The sequence below is a fragment of the Cupressus sempervirens genome, chromosome 2 (assembly GCF_028749045.1).
Source record: "Cupressus sempervirens isolate cs-2001-9-10 chromosome 2, ASM2874904v1, whole genome shotgun sequence".
Lineage (NCBI taxonomy): Eukaryota > Viridiplantae > Streptophyta > Pinopsida > Cupressales > Cupressaceae > Cupressus > Cupressus sempervirens.
Window position 1 is genome coordinate 743,691,504 of NC_143119.1, and position 23,361 is coordinate 743,714,864.

A 23,361-nucleotide genomic window follows, 5' to 3' on the forward strand; every position below is an offset into this window, starting at 1 on the left:
GAAATAAGTAGCAACAAAGAATGAGTAGTTGTTTTCATTTCCAAAGAGCCCCAGATCCAATTTAGAGTAATAACAAGTCACTGATATTGACAGTTTAGAAAGATGAATTGCTGAAAGATCCAAATCGGTTATTTTAAGTTTAATACTATTCTAGTTCATTGAGACAAAGTCACTCAATTCATGCCCAAGTAAGAATGAAGCACCACATCGCATCATTGGCAAGATGCAGGAGCGGTGGGGTGTAGGGTTTTATGGCAGGAGGGATGGAAGATACAGCGATCATGGCAGACAGTTTCAGCAGCCAAGAAGGTTTGAGCCCTTCAAGAGGCACGAGGATTTGAACTATTGGGGCAACAGTAATGGGAAATGGCAGTTGGATGGAAGACAAAATCTGAAGAGATTTTGATGGAAAAAAGTGGAGAATACTGGGGAGGGTGGATGGCAAAATGGGAGTGGGAGGATCAGAAACTCTGAAAACAGAGGCCACCCAATGCAGCGTTTTACATCCTTTAACGTGGAGGGAAAGGTAGATTTTGGGGATATTGCAAAACGGATGAGGAAAACACAAGCAATGGAAAACCAGGAAAAATAGAGGATTGAAGACCTGCATCAGGAAAGACGCACAATTGAAAGGGTAGTTTTAGAGCAAGGCTCTACGAAGGAGAAGCAAAGTTTTTTAGAAAGTAATGCTTTCTTTTTAAAATGGGGAGGGCCATGGCCTACAATAGGAAAGCTAAAAATGCAAGAGCATCCTAGGTTGCACTTCTATCCTGCATGTTTTGAGTTTTTATCTTACTGCTGAAACTGGGTTCTACTACAACTGCGTTTTTTGGTTTCTGGATGCCTATTGCAGACCGTGTAACTAATTTTCCAAAATGAATGAAGGGTTGCGCACTTCAAGGATTCAAGAGGGCCTAGAGTACTATCTATTTTCTAGAGCGCAAGTCCTAACTCCTTATAGTTTGAGAGATATGGCAATTCTCCCGAAACATCAATTTCAAGCAGTTCTGCGTGACAATTTTCTGTGCTCAACTTTCAGAATGGATGTGCACTTTTCCTTAATGAATCAGACCTTGTGCACTTAAGGGGTTGTAGAGGACCTAGATATCTACCCACAGTTCGAAGAGCGAGTTCTAACTCAATCGAAGCTAGGAGATATCACGATTTTGCTCGGACATCGATTTCAAGACAGTTAATTGTTGATGCAGGCCGACTTGTGTATTTAATTTTGGTTTATTTTCATTTAATATTTGTTGAGAGCCGACTTGTGGCTTCCCCATGTTCTAGAATGATCTATAAGCCGTTTTGGCTAGTATAAATAGTGTTTAGGCTTAGAACTAGGTAGATCAGAGAGTTGGAGAAAGGATTGCAAAGCAGAACTGGAAACTGCGAATTTGTTGTTGGAACTTTGAATGTGAATGTATTTGTATTTGGCCGTAACCCAGAAGGCCTTACAGTTGGGCATGTATGAAGATATCTTGATGAATCAATAAAAGCATTTCACTCTTCTTGCTCCTTTGATTGTTGTTCTTCGTGTTTCCTTCCGTTGTGTTAACTCTTGCAGGGTGGCTCAGAGAGCTAGGTGTGCCATTGGCCCTAGTTTTCCCCGTCCTTCCTTGCGTCAAGTGGTATCAGAGCTTGAGGTTCATCCTTGTGGACACTGGATCGTGTAGAACCCTAATTTGGATTTGGTTGTAAGGTGGCAAATCTACGGATTTGACCTATAACTTGCAGAGGGTTACGATCTTGTAGGAACCTGATTTGTAAAGATGGTTCATGGTAGAAGAAATGTTGATGATGCTATATTGGATCAAATGAGACAAATTGCAGCCAAATTAGATGTTGTAGAGACAGCCCAGAGGAGAGGAGCACATTTTAATGATGTAAGTGATGATGAAGCAACACCACCAAACCATAATCCGGAACTTGAAGAAGATCAAGATGAGAAAAGATTGTTGCAAGTGTTGTTTAGGGCAAATTCAAAGCTTGTTGTAGAAGTTGTTTCTTACGATGGAAAATTGGATACCAATGTTGTGTTGGATTGGATCTTAGATATGGAGAAGTTCTTTGAGTATGAAAACACTCCTGATAATAGGAAGGTGAAGATTGTAGTTACTAGGTTGAAAGGTCATGCTTTGCTATGGTGGGAACATTTGCAAACTGATAGACAAAGGAGAGGAAAGGAGAAGATCAAAACTTGGCCAAAGATGGTGAACAAGGTAAAGAACAAATTCCTTCCTGCTGATTACCAAGTTAGCTTGTTGAGAAAGATGCAAATTTTAAAACAAAAGGACATGACTGAGAAAGAGTATACCGAGGAATTCTATAGATTGGACATCAGATCTAGACATGTGGATGATGATGTTGAGAAAATTGCAAGGTACATAAATGGATTGAGATCTGGAACTCAAGATGAAATAAGTTTTGTGAAGTTGGAAAGTGTTGAAGAAGCATATCAATATGCCTTGAAAGCTGAGGAGATCTTAGCAAAGAAGCATGAACAAAGACAAAGAGGTAGAGGTGGTAGATTCCAGAGAGGCAGAGGTAGATCTAATAATTTTGTACAGGATAAAGGCAAATCTAAATGGAAGAATGATGATAAAGACAAGACCGAGTGGAAAGGTGGTAGCTCATACAGAGGAGGTATTGGATCTTACCGAGGAAGAGGTAATTCTTATCCTAAAAGTGGTTTTGTGGTAATTGTTTCAGATGTGGTAAAAAAAGACATAGAACTTTTGAAAGTGGGCAAAATAATAGAAATTTTGTGATTCAAGAGGACATTGAGAGTTCACCAAGTGGACCTGAGGCTGGAGAAAATCTAATGGTAAGAAGAACCTTATGTAATAAGGGAAGTGATGAGGAACCTGTCCTTAAAAGAAGTCTTTTCAAGACCAGATGTAAGATGGCTGAAAAATGTTGCAAGGTGATCATTGATAGTGGAAGTTCTACAAATTTGGCATCAGAAGAGCCGGTTACAAAGTTGCAGTTGCAGACACTGAAAGATCCCAAACCTTATCATGTTTCATGGAGCAAAGATGAGCATAAGATATTGATAAGTGAACAATGTGTTGTGAAGTTCAAAATTGGACATTACTTTGATGAAGTCTTGTGTGATATTATGCCTATGGATTGTTGTCATATTTTGTTGGGTAGACCTTGGCAATATGATAGATATGTTGTGCATAATGGAAGACTGAATCAATATACTCTTTGAGTAAATGGGAAGAAACAAACATTGTTGCCTTTGATTGAAAGTCCAGATGAGGTCAATTGTACTGCAATAAAAGTTTGCATGGTTAATGGAAAGCAATTTGAAAAGGAAGTAAAGAAGAATCAAGTTTGTTTTGCTATAGTTCCTAGAGGACCGAGTGTTGGTAGTAATGACCAAGAAGCAAAAGTTGATATGACAACAGAAATTAAATAATTGCTGAATGAGTATAAAGATATTGTTGCTAATGACATTCCTGATGGTTTACCTCCAGTAAGAAGCATAAGTCATTGTATGAATCTGATTCCTGGAGCTAGTTTGGTCAAACAAAGCACCATACAGATTGACATCTACAAAGAATGAAGAACTTAACAGGCAAGTGCATGAGTTATTGCAGAAAGGTTTGATCAGAGAAAGTTTGAGTCCATGTGTTGTACCTGCTGTATTAGCACCTAAAAAGAATGGAGAATGGAGAATGTGTACTAATTCCAAAGCTATTAACAAAATCAAAGTGAAATATAATGCCAAGGATGGATGACATAATGGATTGTTTGAGTGGAGCAAAGTATTTTACCAAAATTAATTTGAAGAGTGGCTATCATCATATCAGAATCAAAGAAGGTGATGAATGGAAGACTGCTTTCAAGACAGAAGATGGTTTGTATGAATGGTTGGTCATGCCTTTTGGTTTGACTAATGCACCTAGTACTTTCATGAAGTTGATGAAGTTAGTTCTGAAAAGATTTTTGGGTAAGTTTGTAATCGTTTATTTGGATGATATTCTAATACTCAGTAAGATTGAGGAAGAACATCTTGAGCATGTTAGACAATTATTGCAGAGATTGAAAGAGGAAAAGTTGTTGATTAATATGAAAAAGTGTTCTTTTATGCAAGAGGAGATTGTATATTTGGGATTTGTGATTTCAGCTGATGGGCTGAAGATGGATCCAGCGAAGGTTACAGCAATATTGGAATGGCCTACGCCTGAGAATGTACGCTTGAGAATGTGGGTGAGGTAAGTATTAGAATAATCTTTAATGCTCACTCTTGTAGCTTATTGTAAATATTAGAATGTTTCTAATATTTAGGTGTAGTCTAGAATAGAATGTTTCTATTCTATTCAATTCTCCTTTTGTATATATTGATCATTTTGATCTCTGTTTAATATTAAGTATTCTGGCATTTACGTTTGTAACATGGTATCAGAGCCAATTTTCGAAATTATTTTGTGATCCTTGCTTTCTAAAAACCCTGAGATTTTAACAAAGGGTTTTTGTCTGAGGTTTTTTGTCTAAGGTTTTTGTGTCTGAGATTTCGACCAGTCTGCCCTAAAAATCGTGACTTCCAAACACGTTTTTCTACAACTCCCGTCATTTGCAAAACGCGTGGAAATCATGGACGATTATCTGCAACTCGCGGTTTTTCTTTTATGCTCCCATGTTCTGAAACTCGTATTTGTGGCTAAGGAACTCACTTTTTTTTTTTTTGGTGTTGAAAATCACGGGTTTACCTTTGGCGAAAAATCACAGCTCATTTCTAGTTTTGGGCTCGCGACTGGTATTTACCTCTGCTCTGCAACGAATTTTTGTGTTTGGTGCCGTTTTTGGGAGATCCGCGGCTCAATTACAGACGGCTTTGTTTTTTAAAACTCGCGACTTCCTTCCAACTCACGGCTTTGTGTTACAAAATGCCTGCTCCTGCTACTGTTTGGAGGTCAAACTCAATGTTTTTGCACCGTCTCAGCATAAAGTCGTGATCTGGGAAATAGATTTGGTTTTTTCAATCGACATTTTCTATTGTCTTTGACCTTCCATGGCCGCCGACTGAGTTTTGGCTTCGAAACCCTAATTTTTTGGGGTCCGAATATTTTTTTGATTTCTTATTTGTGGTGGGTTTTTCAAGATCTCAAATGGGTTGTCAAATTTCTCTGGGTGTCTCGTTTTTTCTACTTCGATTTTCGAGCTAGCGGCTCCAAATTCCAACAACATTTTATTTTTGGGTTTTTTGAGCTCTTTTCAGGGTACTCCAATTTTTCTGGGTCTTTCATTTTCTCACCTCGAAGCTTGTGCCATTTGAGCATCTGTATCAGCAACATCAGAAGTCAGACTCAATGAAACAGCAAGCCCATGCTGCCCAACACTCAGAGCAGAAAGAATCTATCTACCATGCCTTTATGGCAAGCATACCTGCAAATCATGTGAAATATTCTACCTGGTACATCGATTCTGGTGCCTCCCGACATTTCACTCATAGGCGTGATTGGTTTGTTGAATTCACTCCCTATTCTGACTCAGAAATCTTTGGAGGCGGCGAAGAATACCATATTATCGGCAAGGGAAATATTCAAATTCAGTCTGGAGGAAGAAAACTCATGTTCCTCAATGTATGTTATGTTCCTGGCATGAAACATAATCTTCTGTCTGTTAGTCAGATTATGAAGCACTCTCCTCAATTGGATGTCATTTTCAATGGAAATAAGTGTTCGATTATTGATCGTGCTTCTCGCACTACCCTTGTTGTCGGTCTTGAGGATCATGGTATTTGTAAACTTGTAGATTCAGGCGATTCCCTTGAGCATGCTTTCATTGCCGAATCATCTGCTCTCAGCAGTCTCTGGCATCAGCGATACGGTCATCTGAACATTCAGTATCTAGCAAAACTTGCTCGGGATAATTTAGTCCATGGCCTACCTAATATTCAAACCCAAAACCATCGCGTTTGCAGAGCTTATCAAGCAAGGAAGCAACATAGGACACCATTTAAGAATGGTGAATCATGGCGGGCATCTAGAGTGCTTCAGCTGGTCCATGCTGATGTATGTGGTCCTATGAATACTCCTTCTATTACTAGGAACAGGTATTTTTTACTCTTTGTGGATGATTTCAGTCGCAAAATGTGAGTATATTTTCTTAAGCAAAAATCAGATGCTTTTCCTATATTTCAGCAGTTTAAAGCTCTAGTAGAAAAAGAGTTTGGTTCCTCCATCTGTACTCTTAGGACCGATAATGGGGGGGAATTATGTTCTGCTTTCTCTGCCTTCTGTACTACTCATGGCATTAGATGTCAGTTCACCACACCTCACACCCCTCAGCAAAACAGTGTTGTAGAGCGTCAAAACCGTACTATCACAGAAATGGCTAGGGCTATGCTAGAACATAGAAATGTTCCCAAAAAATATTGGGCAGAAGCAGTATCCGCAGCTGTCTACCTCCTTAACCGATCACCCACCCTTGCAGTTAATCATAAGACTCCTGAGGAAGCCTGGTTTGGTCGCAAACCTAGGATCAACCATTTGAAAGTTTTTGGCTCTCTGGCATATGTATGGATTCCTAATGCCAAACGCACTAAGTTGGATTCCAAAAGCCAAAAACTTATGTTTACAAGATACAGTCACACACATAAGGCCTACAGACTGATTGATGTAAATACTGATCATTTAATCTTCAGTCGTGATGTTGTGTTTGATGAGGAACTCAGACCATTTCCGCTCTCTGACTACCCACCGCATTCCAAGATTCGGTCTTCAGCAATCTCTGACTTGGGTTCTTCTATTTTATATGAGTCATCTAATGTTACTGATACACCACCTCAGCCACTTCTAGATAATACAGCTCCTGCTCCTGCTCCTCATCCAGCTATTCCGACTGCATCTGATATTGGCTCCTCGACTCTTCGGCCAAAATGGTGGGCTCAAACGATTAGTGATTTTCGTCCTAATGAACTCATTGAAGGTAGAACCTCCAGAAATAAGAGCATTCAGCACAACACAGTTAATATAGCTCTTATGGCCAACATCCACAATATCCCTGAACCACAGACATATGCAGAGGCCAAAGGAATTCCAGAACGGGAACAAGCAATGGATGTTGAGCTTCAAAGTCTTCAAAAGAACCAAACTTGGGTTCTTTCAGATCTCCCTCCTGGGAAGAAACCCATTAGCTATAAATGGGTCTATAAGGTCAAGTACCATGCAGATGGTACCTTGGACAAATACAAAGCCAGACTTGTTGCTCGAGGATTCACCCAGCGCAAAGGCATTGACTATGAGGAGACATTTGCTCCGACAGCCAAGATGAGCACTTTTCGCATTCTTCTTGCCATTGCAGCTCAGTATGGTTGGAAAGTTCATCAGATGGATGTGAAGAGTGCCTTTCTCAATGGTGAATTACAGGAAGAAGTCTAAATGACACAGCCCCCAGGTTTTAAGGTTGCCAGTTCAGAACCAAAAGTATGTAGACTCCAAAAGGCCATCTATGGTCTTAAACAGGCTCCTAGGGCTTGGTACATAAAGATTGATCAGTACTTGGTTAATCAGGGATTTCAGTGCAACCTGTCAGATAGTAATCTGTATATTAAACACTTTGGTAATGATATTCTTTTGCTTGTTGTCTATGTGGATGATCTGATCATTATTGGAAGTTCAGAACATTTGATTTCAGATATCAAACAGGATCTATGCAGAACTTTTCATATGACCGATTTTGGATTGCTTCATTATTGTTTAGGTATTGAGGTTTGGCAGATTGACAACAGTATTTTTTTGTCTCAGTCCAAGTATGCCAAAAATTTGCTTGACAAGTTTCGAATGCAGGATTGCAAACCTGCCTCCACTCCTATGGAGACTGGTCTGAAATTGTCCGCACAATCTGATTCTCCTCCTATAGATGAAACACTCTTCAGGCAGCTAGTAGGTAGTCTCATCTACCTCACTACTACTAGACCTGATCTCAGTTTTGCAGTCAGCTACATCTCACGGTTCATGACGAACCCCAAGACTGATCATTGGATTGCAGCGAAACGTGTGTTACGCTATGTACATGGTACTACAAACTATGGTCTTCTTTACACAAGGAGTACTACTCCTCAGCTCAGTGGATTCACCGATTCTGATTGGGCCGGCTCAGTTGATGACAGGAAATCTACATCTGGTTATGTGTTCAGTATTGGATCTGCAGCAGTTACCTAGACCAGTAAGAAGCAACAGGCACATGCACTCTCCTCTACAGAAGTAGAATATAGAGGAGCTGTCAAGGCAGCTTGTGAAGGAGTTTGGCTCCGTCAGATGCTTGCAGATATGCATATTTCTCAAGCAGATCCAACTTCTTTGTTTACAGACAATCAGGCAGTACTCAAACTTGCCAAAAACTCAGTGTTTCATGAACGGACCAAGCACATCGAGCTTCATTGCCATTATATCCGATAGTTAGTAGAAGATGGATCTATTCAATTACTCTATGGTCCCTACCTCAAAGCAACCAACAGATATTTTCACAAAACCCATTGGTCCTGACAAGTTTGTTAAATTCAAGGGATCTATCGGTGTAGTAAATAGATTGAGCATTAAGGGGGGGTGTTAGAATAATCTTTAATGCTCACTCTTGTAGCTTATTGTAAATATTAGAATGTTTCTAATATTTAGGTGTAGTCTAAAATAGAATGTTTCTATTCTATTCGATTCTCCTTTTGTATATATTGATCGTTTTGATCTCTATTTAATATCAAGTACTCTGGCATTTACGTTTGTAACAGTAAGATCATTTCATGGTTTGGCTAGTTTTTACAAAAAGTTTATAAAGAATTCCAGTGCTATTTGTAATGCTATGACTGAGACAATGAGAGGAGATAAAAAGGAATTCAAGTGGACACATGGAGCTGATAAGAGTTTTGAAACTTTGAAACAAAAGGTTGTTGAATTACCTGTATTGGCTTTGCCTGATTTCAACAAAGTATTTCAAGTTGAATGTATTGTAAGTGGTAATGCAATAGTAGCTGTATTAAATCAAGAAGGTAAGCATGTTGCTTTCTTTAGTGAGAAGTTGAATGATGCTAAAAGGAAATATTTTGTGTATGATCAAGAGTTTTATGCTATTGTTCAAGCTTTGAAGAAATGGAGACATTATTTGATTACTAAGGAGTTTGTGTTGTATACTAATCATAAAGCTTTACAATACTTGGGAAGTCAACATAAATTGAATCAAAGACATATGAAGTCGGTTGAATACTTGCAGAGTTTTACATTTGTCATTAAGCATAAGAGTGGAGTTGCTAACAGAGTTGTTGATGCATTAAGCAGAAGACGTTCTCTATTGACTGAAATGAAGGTTGAAGTTCTTGATTTTGATGAAATGAAAGAGTTATATGATGTTGAGGCATGGAGAGAGTGCAGAGCACCAAATATGACCAATCACATAAATAAATATGATGAGTATTTCATTCAAGAAGGTATGTTGTTCAAAAGTATTCAGTTGTGTATTCCTAGAAGTTCTATGAGGTTGAATCTAATTAAGGAAAAGCATAGTGGTGGATGAGTTGGACATTTTGGAATTGATACGACATTGAGTTTGTTGAAAGAGAAGTATTATTGGCCACAAATGTATAAGGATGTTCAAAAATTTGTAAAAAGTTGTGGAGTTTGTCAAGTTGTAAAAGGAGTGAGTCAAAATACTGGTTTGTATACACCTATTACTATTCCTGAGAAACTTTGAAGTGACATCAGTATGGATTTTGTTTTTGGATCACCTAAAACGGTGAAAGGGTATGATTCCATATTTGTTGTTGTGGATAGTTTTCTAAGATGGCTCATTTCATACAATGTAAGAAGACGTCAGATGCTAAGCATGTTGCTGAACTTTTCTTTAAAGAGATTGTGAGATTGCATGGATTACCAAGAAGCATTATTTCTAACAAAGACAGTAAGTTTGTTGGTTATTTTTTAAAGACTTTGTGGAAGAAGATGGGTACTGAATTGAAGTTTAGTTCTACATTCCATCCGCAAACAGATGAACAAACAGAGGTTGTAAATAGAAGCTTCAGTAATTTGCTGAGATGCTTAGTTGGGAATAAGCCAAGTAATTGGGAGATGGTATTGGCACAAGCTGAATTTGCATACAATACTTTTGTGAATAGGAGTACAAGGAAGACACCTTTTGAGATTGTTACTGGAATGAAGCCTAGAGAAGTATCAGATTTGAGAGATATTGCTGGTGAAGAAAAGAGAAGTGTTGTTTACCGCATAGATTAATTGATTAATGCACACAGATAATGAACAAGAACAGCAACAGCAATACTCCGTTTATTATTCGCATATCCAAGAGATTACATATAGAGCATAAGATAAGATACTTTGCAATGATCCCAAACGGGGTATAAATACTTTCCGCCGAACCTTCCCAAAGGGGTCTGTCGGCTACATAACAATATTAATCTACTCGTCGGCTACAAAATCTTTACCGACAACATGGACCCGTCGGCTACACAGTGTCTACCGACGACAAGTGTTGCAGGCGAAGAATTTGCTGATTTTATGGAGTATTTGTAAAGAAGTGAAATTGAGCATAGAACAAAGTAATCAGAAGTATAAGGAGAATGCTGATCAATCTAGGAGACATCATGATTTTCAAGTTGGTGATGAGGTGATGGTTGATTTAAAGAAAGGAAGATTTCCAGTTGGAACATACAGTAAGTTGAAGATGAAGAAGTTTGGACCTTATAAGATCTTGAAGAAATTTGACAGTGGAAATGCTTATGAAGTTGAGTTACCTGATGACATGGATATATCTCATATATTCAATGTTGCTGATTTATACAAGTATCATGAGTCAGATGACGAAGTTGTTGTATCAGAGGACTATCCTAAGAAGCGAATTGAACAAATTGAACAAATATTGGATCAGAGAAATGGCAAGAGCACAAGAGGAAAAGATTATTATGAATATCTGGTGAAATGGAAAAACAAACCTATGGAAGATGCTTCATAAATTTCTCAATCTGAGTTGGATTCGGCTCAGGTTGTGACATCTCAATGATTCAGGAGAATCATTTCTTCCAACCCTAGTTGTCTGATGCAGGAGCACCCTGGGTTGCATTGCTATCCTGCATGTTGAGTTTTTATTTTACTACTGAAACTGGGTTATGCTAAAACTGCGTTTTCTGGTTTCTGGGTGCCTATTGCAGACCGTGTAACTAATTTTCCAAACTGAATGAAGGGTTGCACACTTCAGGCATTCAAGAGGGCCTAGAGTACTATCTATGTTCTAGAGCGCAAGTCCTAACTCCTTATAGTTTGAGAGATATGGCAATTCTCCTAGAACATCAATTTCAGGCAGGTCTGCGCGACAGTTTTCTGTGCTCAACTTTCAGATCGGATGCGCACTTTTCCTTAATGAATCAGACCATGCGCACTTAAGGGGTTGTAGAAAACTTAGGTATCTACCCACAGTTCGAAGCGCAAGTTCAAACTCAATCGAAGCTAGGAGATATCGCAATTTTGCTAAGACATCGATTTCGAGACAGTTAATTGCTGATGCAAGCCGACTTGTGTATTTAATTTTGGTTTATTTTTATTTAATGCTGAGAGCCGACTTGTGGCTTCTCCATGTTCTAGAATGATCTATAAGTTGTTTTGGCTAGTATAAATAGAGTGTTTAGGCTTAGAACTAGGTAGATCAAAGAGTTGGAGAAAGGATTGTAGAGCAAAATTGGAAACTGCAAATTTGTTGTTGGATCTTTGAATGTGAATGTATTAGTATTTGGTGATAACCCAAAAGGCCTTACAGCTGGGCATTTATGAAAATATCTTGATGAATCAATAAAAGCATTTCACTCTTCTTTCTCCTTTGGTTGTTGTTCTTCGTGTTTGCTTCCGTTGTGTTAACTCTTGCAGGGTGGTTTGGAGAGCTGGGTGTGCCTTTGGCCCTAACTTTCCCCACCCTTCCTTGCATCATAAAGACTTTAAAATGTTGGAAAATGGTTTTTGCATGGTAACGGTGGACATTGCCCAGGATAGGGATTGGATTTTGAACGGAGGAACTTTTTTGGAAGGATTTGGCTTTTATATGAAAGCATGGGTTCCAAACTTTGACCCAACAAAGGAAATCATAAAACAATTTCCTATCTGGGTGGGGTTGCAAAACCTCTCGCAAGAATACTGGAATGATCATTGTTATAAGATGATGGGCAATAAGCTGGGAATCTTTGTGAAAGTTGTGGAAATGGTTGATAAGGAAACTTTCCAAATGTTCCCGAGGATCTGTATTATTTGGAATGATTGTCACCCTATATCAGAAATGTTTGAGATTTTTTCAGAGGTAGGGGTATGGAGATAGCCTTTGTCAATAGAGGAAGGACTAATGGTGTGTGAGCACTGTTTGTGTGAGGACCATGATTCGGAAAAGTGTAGGCAAGTGGGGCAACAGAAGGGTAGGGAGGATGAAAGTTTATTAAACAAAGCGATTCATATGTCTGGAATATGGTCAAGGATGCAGAAGGAAAAGAAGGAAAACTCTAGAGGAATTGTTGCAGAGATGGATAGTATTCTGATCTTGAAAGCAAGAGAGAATAACTTTAAAGATAGTGAGAGGGAAGAAGGAAGAAAGGTTTTGAATGGGCAGGGGGATGGTTTAGGAGAAGAGAAAACTTATAAGGAGAATGAGGCAGGACTGGAAGCTACGGAGGCTGAAGAAGGAGTCCAAATTTTAGAAAAGGATGGGGGGTTGAAAGGTATGGAGGGACAATGGATGGTTGGGGAGAGGGATACGTTAGACTATTCTTTGACGGGAGGAGTTAATTTGGAAATGACTAGAAGGGAGGAAAACCAAAACCAAAGAAAGGAGGAATGTAGTGGAGAAGCAGGGGGATGGAATGTAGGTGTTTTGCATGGGGGTAATAATGAAGAAGACTACAGTATCTTCATAGGAGGGGAAGAAGAAAGGTGTGAGGCAGAAGTCTTTAAAGATACAGAAATCTCCCCAATAAGAAATTTGAAAGGGGGTTCCAAGAGATTCTAGCTCAGAAGACAGCTCGGATGAGTATGTTATGGAAAAGGAGGATATGTTGAATGATGACTTCCTAGGCTTGGAAGATATGATGGCCCTAAAAGAAAAGAGAACCCTAGCAAAAACTGAACGAAAGAGTCATAAAATTCAGGTTGGGGAATATCAAAAAAACGGAAGGACACTAAATGCCTCAATTTAAATAGCAAGAAGTGCACAGGGTCAAAGTAAACTGAAGACGAGAAGGGGGAAGACCCTCTCCTGAAAGGGATGAAGATCCTTTCCTATATGTCAAGGGATGCAATGCCCCTGACAAAGTTCGTTTGATCAAGAGAGGACTTGATCAAGCGAGATCGGATGTGGTCCTTATGCAGGAAACAAAGATAAACGTTGAGGATGTAGAAGGAGACAAAAGAAAATTTGGTAAATGGAGAAGTGAGTTGGTTGCTACGGTAGGAGCTTCAAGGGGTGTTTGTATGTTATGGGAGGAAGACTTGGTCAGTGTTGTGGTGATGCAGTAGGAAAGTAATTGGCAATGGCTTAAGGTAAGGTCAAAACAACTTGAAGTGGAATTTAATGCGATCAATGTGGATGGTCCTGTGCAAAGTAGGGATAAAAAAGCATTGTGGAAATCTTTATCAGATGTAATGGAGGTCCTGCAAGATGAGATGACGGTGTTAGGTGGAGATTATAATGCCATTCTCTACCCAGGGGAAAAAAGGGGGTAAAGGATGGAGATTGGTAAATCGGGAAAATTTCTTAGCTTTTGTGACAAATAATAGGCTAGTGGATATCCCCTTTAAGCAAGAAGAATTTACATGGACTGATAGAATGTCGTGGTTTGTAAATATTGCGGAAAAATTGGATAGATTTATGTTGGGGGGGACTGGACACAGGTTGATTAGTAGGTGGAAGCTGAAATTTTGCCTATACATGGCTCGGATCATCTCCCAATTGGATTGAGAATCCACGAAGATCCTTCACCAGATCGATGCCCTTTCAAATTTGAAGCAATGTGGTTGAGGGTAGGTGGTTTTAAAGATTTGGTTGAACAATGGTGGAGAACTGCCCCAAATTTTTCTAGAAATAAAGCTTCTATTGTTTTTTAAAAGTTACAATTTATTAAAAGAAAACTGAAGGTTTGGAATAGAGAATCCTTCCAAAATATTTTTAGGAAGAAAGTGGAGCTAGAACTCTCTTTAAAAGTATGAAGTGATAGAGTGATTCTGCAGGGAATGAGGGAGGACTTCCGGGAAGAGCAAAAGTTGAAAAAGGCTTATGAGGAGATTTTATCTAGAGAGGAAGTGTTTTGGCGACAGAAATCTAGAGAGACATGGTTGAAGGAAGGAGATAGAAATACCAAGTTCTTCCATAACTCAATTAAAGTAAAAAGAGCTCATAACAAGATTTTCTCTATAGTAAATTTTGAAGGGCTAGTGGTGAAGGACCCAGAGGAGATAAAGATAGAGGTTGTATCCTTTTTCCAAAATAGGGAAAGGCTGGATGCAAAAGGTAGGGATGTAGAGGATGAAGTTCTGGACTGTATTCCTAATTGTGTTACAAATATGCACAATAGAATGTTGTTTGCAGTAGTGACTAAGGAAGAGGTAAAAACTGCTCTATGGAGGCTAGGCAAGGATGAAAGTCCTAGTCCTGATGATTTTTCAGGGAGGTTTTTCTGGGATTGTTTGAGAGATGAAGTTTGGGATGTTACTGAGGAATCAAGACAAGGGGGATTTGTTTTAAAAGACTCAAACAACACCTTCATAGCATTAGTGCCTACGAAGGAAGCATGTAGGACCTTTGAGGAGTTCAAGCCCATTTCTTTATGTAATACTCTTTATAAAATCATTTCTAACGTGGTTGCAAATAGATTAAAGAAGGTTTTAGGTGCGGTGATTTCTAAGGAAGAAAGTGGGTTTGCTCTTGGGAGATCAATCTTTGAAGGTGTCATTATAGCTCATGAAATGATTCATTCTATTAGAGTAAAGAAACTATGTAAAATGATGGTGAAGTTAGATATTAGGAGAGCTTATGATGAAGTGAATAGGGAGTTCCTGCTGAAGGTTTTGAAAAAAATTGGCTTCAATGCAAGATGGATTAGGTGGGTCGATGGTTGTATAAGCTCTGCAAGGTTTTCTGTCTTGGTCAATGGCAGCCCTCAAGGTTTTTTTGAATTGGAAAAAGGCATTAGACAAGGGGATCCCTTATCCCCCTTTCTCTTTATCATTTTAGCTGAAGTTTTGGGAAGGTTGATCAGTATTAAAAGAGTGAGAGGCCATTGGAAAGATGTGAGAGTAGCTAATGGAGTTGAAGCAGTGTCCCACCTTCAATTTGAAGATGGCACTTTCCTAGCAGGGGATGCTTTAGAGTAGGAAGCTAGGATGATGAAGAGAACGTTTGGGCTTTATGGAAAAGTTTCAAGACAAAAGATAAATTGGTTAAAATCTGAGATTTTCTTATTTGATACCCTTGTAAGTAAAAAAGTGGCTATTAATAGAATTCTAAATATAAAATAGGGGTTACTACCAAGCAGATATCTAGGGATCCCGTTGTTCCAAGGCAATAATAAAGCTGAAGTGTGGAAGTGTCTAGCAGAAAAGTGTTTTAAGAAGATGGAATGGTGGAAGGGGAAGTGACTTTCATCGCTAGGAAGAATTCTGATGTTAAAATCAGTGGTGTCTGCAGTCCCAATTTTCTCGATGATGTGTCTTAAAATTCCTAAGAAGGTAATTAGTAGTGTGGAAAAACAGATGCATAGGTTCTTTTGGAGTGGACCAAGGGAAAGTAATAAAATCCCGTTGTTAAGATGGGATATGTAAACCGAAAAAGTAAGGTAGGATTGAGAGACTGGAATCAAATGAATGTGGCTTTGGGTGCTAAATTGGTGTGGCAGATGGTCTTGGACTCAAAGCAAATGCAAACTAAAATTTTAAGAGTAAAATATTTGGATTCTAATGACGAAACAAGGATCTTAACAGTTCAAAATCCCTTAAGAGGATCGGCTATATGGAACTTTATCATCTCTTGTCAACATGTTATTTCGGATCACATCTCTTGGAAGATTGGTGATGGTAGGCAAGCAAATTTTTGGGTGGACTCGTGGAATGGATATCAGGCTCTAGATGAAGAATGTCAAGATAAAGACCTAAAACAAAAATTATGTGATTTGGCGGGCTATAAGGCTAGAGACTACTTGATAGAGTCTGATGGGGTATTTGGTAAAACTTGGGTTTGGAAGGATTGGCGGGTGGAGGGCCTTTCTCTTGATCAACAACAATCTCTAAAAAAAGTATTTTCTTGAAGGAAAGTATGTTTAATTGAGAGAAAGGACAAGATTAGGTGGTGTGCTTCTACCTCGAGTGAGTTTTTTGTAAGATTAGGCTATGACTTGATGGCAAACAGAGTGGATGAAAGCTTTGAAGCTAGGGATTTATGCTGGCATAAAGAGATCCTGCCTAAAGCAGAGACTTTCTCTTGGCTAGCTATCCAAGGACGAATTCTAACTGAGGAAAGAAGAAAGAAATTAGGATTTCAAGGTCCAACTAAATGTGTGATGTGTGGTAAGGAGGAAGAATCGGTGGACCACCTGCTGTTACAATGTGAAGTGGCAGAGATATGTTGGTGTCATGTGCAATGTAAGTTGGGATGGCTTGGCCCTTGGAGATCTTCTTTAGCTGATTTCTTTTTATCCTAGCCACAAATGAGTAAAAGAAATATGCTTGAGAGTGTGTGGAGGATAAGCCATCAATTCTAATATGGGAGGTGTGGAAGGAGGGAAATAGGAGAATCTTTCAAGAGGTGTCTGAATCTGTGGAACAGCTCCTGAGAAGGATTGACCATTCCATTGAAGAAGTAGCCAATGCAGCAGTGTTTAGAAAGGATCTGTTGAAGTGTGTTTTTATGAGTGAAGATAGAGCTATTCAATGGGAATGGCCAAGGATTAAAATTAGACAGGCTGGAGCTTTAAGTGGGGTTAAATCAAAGAAAGAACAAAGACAAAATTTAGTGTGGAAAGCTCCGGAGGAAGGTTTGATCAAGGTAAATTTTGATGGAGCTGTGAGGAGTAATCCTGGCAAATCGAGGGCGGGTTTTATAGTGCGGGACCATGGAGAGACTTTGGCTTTTGGGGCAAATAGATTAATAGATGGCACAAATAATGAAGCAAAATTCCAAGCAGCATTATTAGCAATTCGGTGTGCTAAGAAGGTGGTGGGTGTAACAGTAATTGTGGAAGGTGACTCCATGGTGGTGGTTGAGACGATCAGACGAAATCAGATTTCAGTGTGGCACTTAGAAAATTTCGTGATAGCAGTTAATGAGGAGTTGAAATCTTTAGAAGATTTTAAATTTTGTCATGTTTTTAGAGAGGCTAACAAGGAAGCAGATCAGTTATCAAAATGGGCGGCAAATTGTCTAGAGGTGGGAAAAGGGTGTTTCGAATGGTGTAGCTGTTGGGATGGGGTTTTGTTTGATGTTTAATATAGTTAAAGTCGTCTTTTTAAATGATAAAGTGGAAGGTGTCAACCTCGGTGAAATGTCAGAATGGAGTAATGATGAAAGATTTGGGCGATTTAAAATCAATGCCCACATAATGTAAAAGGCAGGTTTTAACAATAGAGGATGGAATGATGATGAGTGCAAGAGAATTTATCAGTTTGATGTGGGTGATCTAAGCAAAGGGGTGGTGAAGTTGCTATAAAACACGATAGCTGAAAAGGCCTTTTTAACAAAAAAAGAATAATAAAAGTGCAGAACTGTTGAGATAGTGACACGCAAGGAAAGCGACTAAGGGCTGGAATGGAGGCTACCTTTACCTTTGGGACGGCTAAACAGCAAAAAGCACTCTTCGGTCCGGTCCAAGATCATAGACTCCGTTTGTTGTTTCAATGTCCATCGCCAAGAGTGATGGAGGCGGTGAGGGAACGGTTGGAGAACTATTTCAGAATTCAACCCACCATTGGAAAATAAATGTGGACATAGCTGTAATGGTTATGGCATGGGGGCTGGAATTGGTTTTCTTGGAAGAAGAAGTTAAGTGGGTGATGAAATCGTTGTTTCCAAAAGACCTGATTGTTGGGATTGAATCCTTGTTAGAGTGGGCATGGCCAGGGAAGGGCTTCAATTACAGTGAATGCTATGCGGATGAAGAAGAAGGGGAGGCAAGAAGGAAATTTGGCTTTATTTGGTGGCCAACTAGTGTGAATAAGGAGGTTTATAAGGATAAAATCAGAGTATAATGGCTCAAATTGGTGGAGGAGATTTGCTCTTTCCAGAAGAAGGCAGGAAGAAAGGTTAAAGGGTTTCTGGTTTTCCATCCGCGCCGCTGTCGCACTGCAGGAAGCCATAAAAGGCGAATGGTGGTGAGGGTAGTTTTCCCGGTAAAGGAGTAAGTGGTTGAAAATTGAAAATGACAAAATTTTACTTTTTTATGAAGGCCTGAAGGAAAATGGTCCTATGCTTTTGTTCAAGGTGGATGATAGGTGTTTTGGGGTGTTAAGCTTCTGTCAACGGATGCAAAAGTTAAAGTCTAAAGCTTCAGCAGAGGGCAAGGAGTTATAGAAATGAAAAAATCTGAGTTGAAATCAAAAAATAGATACTTCAATCATAAAATATATAGGCATCTTTTCCATAGATCTTTTCAAAATATATATGCTAGTACAATTTCATTCAGTGATATAATTACACTAATACGACTTTCTATTCCAAGTTTAATAGTAATTTCTATGACACTGTGCTGCCCTGGACCCAGGATTCTTAGATAAGTACTTTTACGAGAATGAGTATATTCACTTCAATTGAATAGAATAGCAATAAGTATGGGATGGTTCCACAATTATTCACTTTTTCCTTGTAGAAATACCAAGTTTTGCAGAGAAGCTCTCTGTATTACTTACTGAAAGAATGTGTGCACCCTTAGATTCCTAAAGAGCAGCTGATAAAATTTCCAAGAAATGCACGTGAAAATACATTTAAACTAAGTTATCTTTTTAATGTCAATGCAAGAACAATAACGGATGAGATTTGGAAAAGGGGAATAAAAACAACTCGCCGCACCCCCTAAAACAGGCTAGATAAATAATGTCAGCTTTCAGGGCTTATTTCAGAAATCTTGATTAGCGGTTGTCAGTACCGACACAGAAGCAAATTACATGCCCAAAATAGAATCTGCTTGCATACATCTACTAAGAATTAGATCCAATGTCAAACTATTACAAGATCGAAGAAATCCAAATGAAATATGCATTATTCAATGCAACGAGTAGTTCAGTGCCAACTAAAAGAAATGATAAAACAGAAACAATGCAGCCAACCCACGGAAACCCTTCGCCATTTAAAATTAAATGAAGAAGAAGCAATAACATATGTATCAGGCAAAAGTAACTTACATCAAACCCCTGAACATGAAATCCTGCTCGGACAAGTGAGGAAGCCATGCCCAACCCCATTGATCCCAATCCAATAAACCCCACTTTTGTGGATGCCATTTTCACTCGAATCTCTACTCTGCACAGCAAATTGGCAGGAGCAAAAGAATTGAGAGCTTACTAAGCGAGACCAAATAATCACCCAGGAGATATCGTAGAATAAAAAGCTAATAAATAATGAATTGCATGCCTCTTGAGTGTGACCAAAAAAAGAGCCAGAAAACTAATCTTACAATATGCTCGATTTGAGCAGATGCATTCAGAGTTCATACATAAATTTATATCCCCCACGTGAGAGCCAATAGCAGATATCATGAAAGCCAAAAGCAGAGGAGTACGGAGAGACAAGAATTCAACGAATCAGAATAAAGCATCCTACGGGGCCAAGAACTGTGCAAGCCTTTTTTCGACAATTTTTCTTTTCTCGACTCATGCGTCCGACAGACATTAGTTTTCTGTGACGAGCGGGAACTTACGTGGATGCAGATTTTCCGGTGTAAAACAATGGTTAGCCAGCTTGGAGATAATGGACAGTGACACCCATTAAAAATATGTACGAAAGGTTTCAACATCCATCTCTCCAATCTCGTGTTGGCTAGCATTGTGATGTGGATATTTGAATTTCATGTTTGTTTCTTTCCGAAAGAAAAAGTCCTAAGAATTTCAATATCAGTTCCTCCTTTTTTTTGAGAATATCCATAGCTGATAGCACGATAGGTATGGGGTTATAATGTAAAGATAAATTTATGGGACAGCCTTCCGACTAAATCAGCTTTAGTAATTCAGATTTTTTTTTGTGCAAGGGAATGATGAGTCCTCCTAACTTCTCAGTGTACTCCTCCTTGAATAAATTGTGTCAAGAGCTTCCCTTTGTACGCATCACATTCTAACATAAAGTGGTGTTTTGTTTCCGCCTTCCCAAAGTTGCAAAATGTGCAAATTTAGTAACGAATCTACACTACTATCTTAAAATTTGAACCTGATGTCCTTTGTACGCATCACATTCTAACATAAAGTGTTGTTTCGTTTCCACCTTCCCAAAGTTACAAAATGTGCAAATTTAGTAGTGAACCTACACTACTATCTTATCTTTTCATGGGACTTGCATCTATTATACTTTTATTTTTAAAACAAAATAACTTGACATCTTATTTTTATCATTAAGGAGGGACAATTATTTACTTGTCATCTTTATATCTTTTATTTATTAGAAAAATTATAAATTGAAATTTCTTTTGATTATGTGATAATGAATAGAATTGATTTATTTTATCATTTTTTTAAATTATAATAGTTATAGTAGATAGATAGGTAAATAATTTATTGTATGGCAAGTACTTCTCTTTAAGCTTTGAGAAAATAATAATTGTAATTGATATAAAGGTAGGTAAATAATTTATGGTGTAGTTAATAGATGAGTTGGCATATGGTTCTTTTAAATTTATTGTGAAAGTTGTATATGTGCAATTGAATTTGAGAAGAAGTATCGTACAAAAAATATAGTAAATAATTATTTATGATTTTATAACAATTCAAAAATAATTTATTTGAAGAAAAACTAATAATATTTGAAAGATGAGTGGTGACAAAGATTAAATAGGTGCTAGGCTAGATTATAGTTGAATGGATCAAAATGAGATTTAAAGAAAATAAAAGATCAAAATATCAAATTGTTTATAATAAGAAATGGGAATATTATAAAGATTTTACTAGACGTAATTTGATTGATTAGGAACCCACTTTAAAAGTATAAGATTGGGAAAAAAAATAAAGGTTTGTGACCCATGTCAAAAACTCAATATACTACCCCAGAACTTCTCAATGTTAACAATGTTAGAAATATTAATTTCTACTAATCGTCTAATGCTTCTAGATTATTGGGTTTAGGTTTAGGGTGTGTTCATTAAAGTATGTTGTAGAAGTTTGAGACAGCTGTAATATTTTCTAGAAGTTTGTAGATATTTTGTCTTCTCGACTAATGTTATATTTATCTAGAATATTATATGCTTGCATATAAAAAGGCACTAGTACTCATTTGAGATCATGGTGAATGAAATATAATATATTTTATTGTGCAGCAGCACATTGTGTTGTTCTGTGTTTTTTGTTATTTTTCCTGCTGCCCATCCAACAAACAAAGGTTGAAAATTTTGAAATATTACTAAATTTAAGCTCAAGATTGTAACCATTTATGAAATAAGAACCTATATTCCTAATGGAATGGCATACAAATTTCACCTTATCAATTCATTTTTCTTGCATATTATTGCAGTTACTCCTTTACAATACATTTTTAATTCCTTAAGACTTAGTGAATAAGCATCATTGCTTTTCTCCACAAATAGATTTAGTCTATTTTGACTAAAGACAACTTTCTATAGTCCTATGATATTCTTACTTGTATAATTTATTTCAATTGCCCAGTTCTCAAACTTTTCTTAAGGGTAAAATATTTGTTTTCTGCAATATAGGAAGAGAGAGAGATTTTTGAATAAGACTAATCCTTTTAGTGACTTCTCAATATCACATTACTCCTAAATAGCTCACATTACTCCTAAATAGTTTAAGTCTTCCTAAATTTTATGGAGTGAGAGGGAACATATTTAATCTAATTATTCTCAGAATTTTAGTTACCAATTGTCTGATCAAAATAAGCATCTAGCCCTATCTCAACTTCTTATTACCTAAAAAGTTAACTTTTTTTATTAAGAAAATAGGTTTTGAAGGGGCCCTAAAAAGTTAAATTATTACCTTACACAAGTATGTTTTCCTTAGATGTCGAAGGTAAGGATAGAAATACACACTTCCTAAGTTATTATCATCGAGCATTGCTATCCATGTAATATTTTACTATAGTGAAAACAAGATATACTATTGGTTTGCAATAACATACAAATGTATTATCCCCTGAATCTAGTTGCATTTGTAGAGTGATGGTGTGTGGTCAAGCATTTTCTAGTCCAAAATATAATCATATCATCTCTTAAAAGTTTTATTCTATTTTCCAAAAATTTATGCATCTATAAGGGATGGTTATCCATTGAGAGAGAATTGGTGTATTCTCATAGTTTCCCTTATACTAGGTGCAACCACTTAAAATTGTGAACATGCACTATCCGGGGAACACAACTCATGGATTCAAAAGAAGGTATATTATCCTGCATATAAGAGAAATCAATTTTAAAAGAAAAAATATTCTACATATGAAGTCATATCAAGTGCATAAGATTCTAGGTTATCATATAAATATTTATAGGATAGAATGATATACACTAATGAAGGCTTAAGTTCCCTTTTTATACACAAGAAATGAGACATATTTACATATAGGCATTAACTAAGTCCTAATGATCCAAAATGCTAACATGTGTGTTCTAACAAAGATAGGTCCATCATGAAATAAAGAAGGTACATCCTTCATGTTTAATTATACTAACAACCTATAAGGCATATAAAGAGTTCTACCCAACACTCAGGTTATGCATGAGCCAAATTCGGATCCCAAAATTTCTAGTATGGAAACCTAGTCCTCTGGTACCAAATGTAACACCCTGTTAGGGAACCTAGAAGGACAAGACTAAATTTTAGTAAGTAAAGTGAATAATTTCTTTTTTTGAATTTATTTTACTTGCTTGTTTACCTGACTCTAGATGGAAGAGTCATAGCAGGTTCCCTCAAGTTTTTTATATCAACATTACTTAGTTTCTAATTCATAGGTTATGTTTATATTTACAAGCCAACTAACAAGTAACTTCTACTATTTAAGTGACTTAATTCATCACTTACTTAATTTCCCTTTAAAAGTTATAATTTCATTATTTATTCAAGAAAGGAAGATTAGACTAAAACATGTGCCAAGTTGATATCTAGTTATCTTTCCTTGTATTATCTATTATTTAATTCAATATCCATTCATCTTATAATTGTTTACTGTGAGAACAATCACTTCCTAACT

At 37.6% G+C, this 23,361-nt stretch overlaps 1 protein-coding gene across 3 annotated transcripts in view; it reads right to left on the reverse strand.

Moving 5' to 3' along the window:
• LOC149575521 (ketose-bisphosphate aldolase class-II family protein) overlaps nucleotides 1-19,925 on the reverse strand; it is a 392,222-nt gene extending 372,297 nt beyond the window's left edge. Inside the window, exons 1-2 of one of the 3 annotated variants that reach the window (XM_089815285.1) lie at nucleotides 19,640-19,925; nucleotides 19,368-19,485 (exon numbers count right to left, since the gene is read on the reverse strand). In XM_089815285.1, coding sequence (XP_089671411.1) covers nucleotides 19,368-19,485; nucleotides 19,640-19,665 — 144 coding nt within the window. In that variant the 5' untranslated portion in view covers nucleotides 19,666-19,925. Of the gene's footprint in view, nucleotides 1-19,367; nucleotides 19,486-19,596 lie in introns of all 3 variants that reach the window. The other 2 variants (XM_089815286.1, XM_089815284.1) reach the window with 2 other exon arrangements.
• Between the last annotated feature and the right edge of the window lie 3,436 nt (nucleotides 19,926-23,361).